The 8558-nt window shown below is 48.7% G+C and overlaps 1 protein-coding gene across 2 annotated transcripts in view; it reads left to right on the forward strand.

The window, feature by feature from the left end:
• The window catches only part of kirrel3l (kirre like nephrin family adhesion molecule 3, like), a 43242-nt gene that overhangs the window by 23374 nt on the left and 11310 nt on the right, over positions 1 to 8558 (forward strand). For both annotated transcript variants that reach the window (XM_015948978.3, XM_015948979.3), the window contains exons 2-5: positions 4581 to 4736; positions 5305 to 5454; positions 6999 to 7156; positions 8467 to 8558. The exon at positions 8467 to 8558 is cut by the window's right edge and continues 59 nt beyond it. In XM_015948978.3, the coding sequence (XP_015804464.3) occupies positions 4581 to 4736; positions 5305 to 5454; positions 6999 to 7156; positions 8467 to 8558 (556 nt within the window). The remainder of the gene's footprint in view (positions 1 to 4580; positions 4737 to 5304; positions 5455 to 6998; positions 7157 to 8466) is intronic.

The following is an 8558-nucleotide window of genomic DNA, read 5'->3' on the forward strand; positions in this document are numbered from 1 at the left end:
GCGTGATTAAATGTCTCTACGCGTCATGCGTCTCCATATTAGAGACGGGAACAAGCGCTGTTCAACCAAAGTTTCATAATTTCATAAAAAGAACATTTTTCCAAGTGACACATCCCTCAGAGAGACCGGGTTTCCAGACTGTTTCAGTGGGAGGAAATCTTATCGCATGCGCCGTGGTTCTGCACTGCGCTGCGAACCCCTCAGATCTTCATCCCACTGTCCACCGTGGGCGCTCCGAGCCGCGCTGAACACAGTGTCCAGTATAAAGCTCTGATGTTCTGATGGGAATATTTTACCTCCGCGATGTGCGTTAACGATTAAAATGTCAGCTCATCCATGCGCATCAGTGTGCGTCGGGGTGATTCTTTCAAACCAAGCAACATCCTTGAGTTCATCTGTCAAAATAAACAGTCAAATGGAAATATCTGTAACCTGCCGTTTAACTGTTTTGCCTTCCTGTGAAGATTGTTGCAACAAGAAACAATTAAACTTGTTTAACCCCAGAGCCACCCAGAGAACCAGAGCGCATGCGGAAGGTTCCTCCCACTGAAGCGAGTGTTTTCCAAACCCGGTCTCTCAGAGAGACTTGTCACTTAGAAAATGTTCCCTGATTATGAAACTTTGGCTGAATAGCGCTTGTTCCTGTCTCCAATGTGGCGACACATCCAGGAGCCGTCTGAGGAGAATCCCAGAATCTCACATCGTCTTCAGCTCATAAAGCGCCTATGATTACGCACAAGCGTGACGCGCCAACCCGGTCTCACAGTAAGACCGGGTTGGACCTGTTCAGGTTTACGCAGACAATCTTTACATTTAGAATTGGCATACAGATGTAAAATTAATGCAGTAAAATATAAAGCATTTTATTTAAATATCCATTCATTATTTTACAAACAGAGAGCCGCATCAGATGGATGGAAGAGCCGCATGCGGCTCCAGAGCCGCGGGGTGCCGACCCCTGTGCTAGCCTACTTTATTGTCCCCAGCAATTTTTAAACCCCACCCAAGTGTATGGTTATTGTCCCCAGCAATTCTGAAAACAAAATGACGCCCTTGACACACACGCATGCACGCGCACACACACACACGCGCGCGCACACACACAAGCACGCACACGCATGCACGCACACACACACACACACGCGCGCGCGCACACACACACAAGCACGCACACGCACGCATGCACACACACACACACACACACACACACGCACGCACACACACGTACCCACACACGCACACACACGCGCACACACACACACACACACAGCATCAGAGAAACTCTGATTTGTATAGATGCTACCCTCTGAATGTGATCCAGTCTCGTTACTCAGAGGATAAAAAGTGAGCACATTACACATGAAGCAGGTAAATGTTGCACATTCTTTATTGGAGAGGACTTGCATACGTTAAAGCAACAGCTTGGATCTTTTGAAGCAGCGTTCCAAGTAGGTTATAAAAAATGAACATCCTATCCGAACACTGAGGAGCCTACTCAAGCATCAAACACCAACGGGGATTGTTGTCATTTAAAAAAAAACACTGAATTATGTCAGTGGCTGACGTAAATCACAGATTTACGCGTTTGTTAATTTTACATTAGAGTTGTATTCACTAAGAGCTCTGTGGGTATTTGTAGCACAACTAACAGATGAATATTTCTGCTCGGATCACTGTGTGTTCTGAGTTAACCTGCTGTGGAATGGATGAAACCCGGTTTCAAACACCAAACTTCCACTTTGCTCCGAGTCTAGAAAGTCCGAGTGTTATCTGAGACTACGACATTCACGCCGCTCTACCTGCACGGGAGAGCCTGTCCAGTAAACAAGCAGGAGGAATGGTTGAATTTCAAGGAGATCGAACTCTTTTTTTTCTCAAATGTGACTCAGTTGCAGCCAAGATACGAGCTCTTCGTTTAGTCTGGTGAAGAAAAACACTTAAAACCAGAGGTGTGACATCGTGGCGTCACCAAGTCATCTCCATGTCATGTTCTTGTTCTGCTCAGCAACAAAACCAGGTGATTTCAGTCAGCACAGTGAATGAACCCGGTTCAGTTGCTGAGCAGAACAAAAACATGACATGGAGATGACATGATGATGCCACAATGTCACACCTCTGCTTAAAACTGTGGTGTGTGTGTGTGTGTGTGTGTGCGCGCGTGCACATGTGTGTTTATGCACCCGAGTACGGGTGTGTGACACTGCAGCACAGAGAACAAGCCTCTTCACACCCACAGCTTTCGACTTCTTCTTCACTAATTCTTTGTCTGGTTGTGTTCCTCCTCTCTCCACGTCAGGAACACATTCATGTGATTAAGCTGCTAATACACCGTCACACAATCGTCTAATTCAGCAAGGAGGAATTAAAGGAATCAGGCATGAGTCATTAGCCAGTGGAGATGTTCTGTTCAGCACTTTCAATAAGGCATCTGGAGAGCCATGAATCACTTATATGGCGTGAAAACATTCTCTACTTGCCCTGTAGTTTTTATTTGCACGGCGGTGTATATATAAGTGTGCACGCGCGTGGCGTTAATTGCCATTTGTGAGCGTGAAAAATTGGACGTGGGTGAGGTAAAGAGAAACAGTTCAATGCATATAATCCATCTGAACAATCAGCCAATGCAGTGAATTATTGCCCATTGTAAACATTTAGATATTCTGGGCAAGGTACTTAATTGCAATCAATGTTTGCTCTGTTGCAAGCACAGAGGAAAAACCCAACTCACCGCTGCAAGAGAGGAGGCTCATAAAAGGCAGGCAGGCTGTGAAAACTGCGTTTTTCTGTTTTTTAAGTATGACGGGAAAATTCTAGCCTTCGCTAAATGCCTAATAACCTGAGCTGGAAGACGTTACACTTCCCATTGATGCTCTCAAATTGGTCTCTTTTGATCCACACTGCGTGACACACATACAGGTTTACCTGTTTTGCTCCCACGGCTCATTTGCCTTTTAAAACTCAAGAAGGAAATGGTGCACAAGGAGAGAGTATCTCTGTTTTTCCTGATCAGCCACCAATTAATATCTCCTCTGGGCCAGATGGAGAGGAAAACACAATGGATGTGTGTGAGTCTTGGTATTTGGGGGGGGGGGGGGGGGGCTGAGAACTGTGGTGAGTTGCAGTGAACTCACGTTCTTGATGAGCTCACTGTTTGGCAGCTTTAATTGTGCTGCTGCGTGACACAGGCGGGAGGGCGCCAAGGCCGAGGGAGAGAAGGGGTGAGGTTGGGTCCATGGAGCACCCGGAGATGAAGTGGGTAATTGAGTGCAGGATAAACACTGCCAACCACCTCGGAAGCCCCCCTTTCATAAAGGAAGAAAAGAGAACTGAGAAAAAAAAGGGGGAAAGAGGAGAGGAAAGAGAAAAGGGTGAGACAGGGAGAAAATCCCGTCTCCCCTCTGGGGAGGGGGGGCTGCTATTGAAAAGCTATTAAACTTGCATTTAGCAGGATTGATTAGAAATGAAGAGGCCTATTAAAAGAGAGGGACAAGAGGACAATAGCGCGTCTCTGGCCGCCGTATGTTGCCCTCCTTTCAGAAGCTTTCTTTGCCTTTTGGGGGGAGGGGGGGGGGCTGTCTGTTTAAGGGCTCCCACCAAGAGAAGCAGTTAAAGGGGGGGGGGGGGGGGGGTAGGATGAATGGCATCGTCTTTATCTTTCTTCGTCTATTCTTCACCGAGCAACAAAGACATAGAGATGCAGAAGGGAGAAGTTTTTTTAATAAGTCTTTTTCCCAAATCAGAGACAACCACCCGCCTCTCCCGCTCACCTCCTGCTTTCCCCCGCGGATTTGTTTCCTCTGGAGTGCTGCCATCTTTCTCTGCCAGTGGGATTTGTAATTCTCAATCTTTAGCATAGTGCCACAAACAGTCGGAGCCCCAAATCCGCGTTCACGCATGTGAGTGTGTGTGTGTGTGTGTGTGTGTGTGTGTGTGTGTGTGTGTGTGTGTGTGTGTGTGTGTGCGCGTGTGAAGACAAGCCAGCCAATCCAGAGAGAGACGGCGTGCCTTACTTAAACACAGCAGCGAAACGGCAGCAGGTGTCTCCGCTGACTTTCAGCGGGCTCAAACGGATGACTCCCCCGGGAACTTTAATGGAGTTTTGATTGTTTAACATCCATTTTTACAAAGAAAAGAGAAAAAAGCCGGAGTGAAAGAGTGGCAGATTTTCCTCCCCAGAAGTGTGTTTGCTCCATGTCAGTGAGCTTATAAGCATATGGTCTTTAGAAACGGGTAAATAACTTATGAGGTGCTGCTGACTCTTCCACTTAGGAAGGGAAAAATAGTTTCACACATGTCAGCCTTGCTCAGTCTCTCTGCGAGTGTCATGACAACATCAAAAAAATTAGCGGCCCGGCTCATGGCCGCCTGTGCTTTCTCATAATATGGTAATTTTTGCAGCTTTTCTAGCAAAAGTTCAGCTTGATCTGGCACCGCAGAGGCGTCTTACTCATGATGTACCTTCATGCATGCTGGTGGTGGCTCCAGAAGGGTGTCGGGAAGAGGATCCGGTTGACCTCTCGTCTGGTTGCTGCTTTTGTAGCTTCATCGTTCACGTGATCCTTTTTCTGTTTGAACCCCAGCAGCCAACAAAGCGGCCTACTTCTCCCAGCAGCCCCGTGACCAGGTGGTGGTGTCGGGTCAGTCGGTGACCCTGCCGTGTGTCATCGTGGGCTACAGCGGAATGGTGCAGTGGACCAAAGATGGTCTCGCCTTGGGTGGAGAGCGAGACCTACCAGGTACCCCCCGTGTGTTTCCTGTGTTGTTGTGATCGATGCCAGGTCTCATTAGACGCCAGCTCCCTCTCTGTCAAAGCCACCAGGTTTTACACAAATGAATGGCGGGGGAAGAATGCGCTGCTGACAGACCGGCTGCTGCTGCACACACCAAACTTTAATTTGTTGCTTAGCATTTTAAGAGTCTTGTAGGAAGCAGGATAATCAATTGGCTTTTGTCACGCACTGACATTTAAACGTGTAGCAGAGTAGAGAGAAGGCAGAGAGGCTTCCTCTTGACCTTAGCAACCTCATTTTTATTGTGTCTGTGTTTAAAGGACACTCTCCTCATGCAGCAGCCTGCTCACGTGTTGCGTTCCTGCCTCACGCTGCTCTGCTAGCACAATAGCTCAATGCCCGGCTCTGAAAGGTGCCACGGGCTTTTGGTTTGTGTCTCATAAAGAGCTTTTCCACATCCTTGCCTTTGTTCAGTGCACAAGTCTGTTTATTTCTTATTCGCCTTTCACAGCGCGTGTGTTGTTGGTTTGGATTGTTCACATCTAACTCCGTTCTCTGTGCTGGCTTCATGCAGGCTGGACGCGCTACTCCTTAATGGGCGACCCGCCATCAGGCGAGCACAGCTTGCTGATCGATTCAGCAGAGCTGGCGGATGACGCGGTGTATGAGTGTCAAGCTACACAGGCGGGGCTCCGCTCCCACCGTGCCAAGCTCACTGTTCAAGGTAAGATGCAAATCTCACTGGTGATCCTCGCAGCCGGCCCCGGTGCCAAGGCCGGCAGTCTGGCTGAGCTCTGGGGAAAAAATAAACTTCTCCAGAAAGCACATAAAGCATGCTGACAAATCCATCTGTAACACAAGCAAAAACCTAGAAACACTCGTGTGAGAGTCAAGGGTGACACGTTAAGAAACATGTGTGACTTGGACCTGACCTATAAAAAGATTCTGGTTATTATAAATCCAGTTTCTTGCCAACAAAGATGTCTTTAAAGGGTGCAGAGCAAAAGGAAAAGGAAACGCTTCTACTCTCAGTGGCAATAATCAAGACCGTACGGGTCCAGGATAATGTGATTGCTGCAGTCACAAACCACTTGCATAGTCGCTCAAAAGTCCAAATCTGCACAGTTAGCACATTTTACAGTGAGCCATAACATCTATCAACCGCGAGGCGGTTTTCTACATTAACGTGACGTGAGTGATCTACATCTTCACGCAGAAGTGGAGGGGGTGAAGTCAGCGTGCCGGGGATCAGGAGTGACAGATCGTGTGGGACGCAGCAAAGCACTGCTGGCATCTGGTGGCTTGCACAGGAACATCACTCCATTAATTAGTCCTGTCAATAGTCGATGAATTACTGCAGCAGCTAATTTCATCTGTCAAGAGGAGAAACTGAGAGGGAAAACATTTCAGACGTAAACCAGCCGTGTGTTTAACTCTAGCGCTGCTTATATGAACAAGAGCTGAAAAACGTCATCGTTTAGCACAAATACAGGTTCCAACAGGGCCGCGTGGTTAGGAGCACGGCACCGGTTTACGAGAGAAACCAGGAAGAGTTTGTGTAAACATGAGCATCAAACAGGAAGGAGGGGGCAGTAGTGTGTGTGTGTGTGTGTGTGTGTGTGTGTGTGTGTGTGTGTGTGTGTGCGTGCGTGCGTGCGTGCGTGCGTGCGTGTGTGTGTGTGTGTGTGTGTGTGCAAATCAATGTGGCCAGATGAGACCAAAGCAATCCCGCACAGTCACAGGAGTCAACGGTGGGAGTGCAGTCAGGGGAATCGGCATGGAAATTAAAATCACCTAGCACTCGGATTCCATTAGTGTTCGTGCCGCTGCAACGGAAGGACCTCTGACAATTCAGATGCACGCGGTGAAATTGGTTCGGTGGAGGGTGCCAGAAAGGCCAGCACAAACCCCATGTTCATGCCTGCTCTCATTGGTTGGGGAGATAGACGCCTTCATCAGGGGTGGCACGCTCGGCTTGCCGGTGGCGCGTGCGAAACCATGCAAATAAATGAACAAATAAGCAATTCAGCTGAAACATCACTCCGCAACAGTAGGAGCAAATAGAGTAATAATGTTAGTCTGAAGAAAGGAAATAAATAAGGCTGAGTGTTTCTGTTTTCTGCCCAAATAACAGCTGTTCTTGGTCTGTTCTCGTGGCTAAAACTACGTCTAGTTAACCGACACCGAGCAAAGAGCAACAGCTGATTCCTGTGCTCGCCCAGTGCTGTAACTGGTGTGCGTGTGTGTGTGTGTGTGTTTTCTCCACAGTTCCTCCCTCGGACCCTGTGGTAGAAGGCGGTCCCGTTGTGCGCCTAAAGGCCCACACGCCTCACAACCTCACCTGCCGAGCCTCGGGAGCCAAACCCGCCGCAGAGATCACCTGGTACAGAGACGGCGAGGTCATGGAGTCTGCCATTTACTCCAAGGTACAGCAAGAGCCCATCCAAGCCGGCTGCTTCCCATCCAGTCACAAACACCAGTGCCGTGCTGCTGAGGGAAGCAGTGGGCGGGGATAAACGCGCAGCAATCGGAAACAACAACGTTTCCTCTCTCTTGTTATGACACTCAGTCACTTATTTACTCCCATTCTTGTCTTTCTTCTCATCTCAGATGTTTTTTATGAATCTATCGCCACCCTTTCCTTGCAAGATTTGTTCTCTCACCCTCTGCAGTCCCCCTCCCACTTCCACTCACGCCTGACCCCCCACCTTCTTCTCTTCCTCCTCCACAACCCCCCCACTCCTCCCTTCCCTTCTACCTCCCCTTCGCTCGCTAATGCAGCCACACTACAGCATAACTGGAGCATGCCAAAGCTCAGACAGGCATGAGTGTTTCATACAGTAGAGCTTCTGCAGAGGAGATCACCCACAACAATGTGGAGACACAAAGGGGGGATGCGCCAGAGCCGGAGCCAGCCGCGGCTGGGAAAGTGTCACATTCTTCATGCTCTCTGACCACGCTAAACGACGCTAAACGGCGCGTTTAAGGAAGCAAAAGCCTGCAGTGAGAGGAAGGAGGGCAGTACTAGGGTTGGAGTGGGGAGGAGGGGAGTGAGATGGGCATTAATTTAGAGGTAGCCAGTGAGGCGGCGTTGTGGAAAACCGAGAATCTTCCCCAATTGATGCTGAGGTCAGAGACAAAGCTCTTTCCTAGTGAGCGTTGGCGACAGTGAGCGATGTGATCTGATCCTGCATAAAAATGCTTTATGTGTGTGTGGAGGAAGTGAAAGACCTTCTCCATTGATTCGGCTGTCAAGAGAAAAGGTTCAGCTTTTCAGAGATGTGTGACACTTCTCTCACCGCCACCACCCAAAACAAAGACTCCCGTCAATGTGGCCGCTGCAGGAGTCTTTTCCTTCCTCTCTCGTCTCTTCAGGTGTGTGTGAGAAACCGAGAAAGTGAGGGAGCAGTCAGCCGTATCCTGAGAATCTACACCTTTTGCTCACTTAGAAGTATTGATTTCTGAGCAGTAAATAGATTTAAAAGATGATGACAAACAAGGAGCGCTGACGGGGGAACACTCCCAGAAATGTGGGAACAGCACAATATCCTCTGCTGCATCATAAAATACGTGATTTACCTGACATGCCAAAGCACAGGAGAGCAATTTTAATGCTTGGCACGTGAAAAAGTAAGGCCTGTGGTGAGGTGTGGGATCACACGGTGGCTTGTTTTGTGCAACACTGGGCTGATTTCCGGTGTTTGAGCTGCTGTGTTGTTGTGGTCCACTTCTACAGTCACTAATGGAGGATGGGAAGAGGGAGACAGCTGTCAGCATGCTTCCAATCATTCCTGAAGACAGCGACTCCGGACGCACCTACACCTGCAG

This window comes from Nothobranchius furzeri, chromosome 5 (genome assembly GCF_043380555.1).
Source record: "Nothobranchius furzeri strain GRZ-AD chromosome 5, NfurGRZ-RIMD1, whole genome shotgun sequence".
NCBI lineage: Eukaryota > Metazoa > Chordata > Actinopteri > Cyprinodontiformes > Nothobranchiidae > Nothobranchius > Nothobranchius furzeri.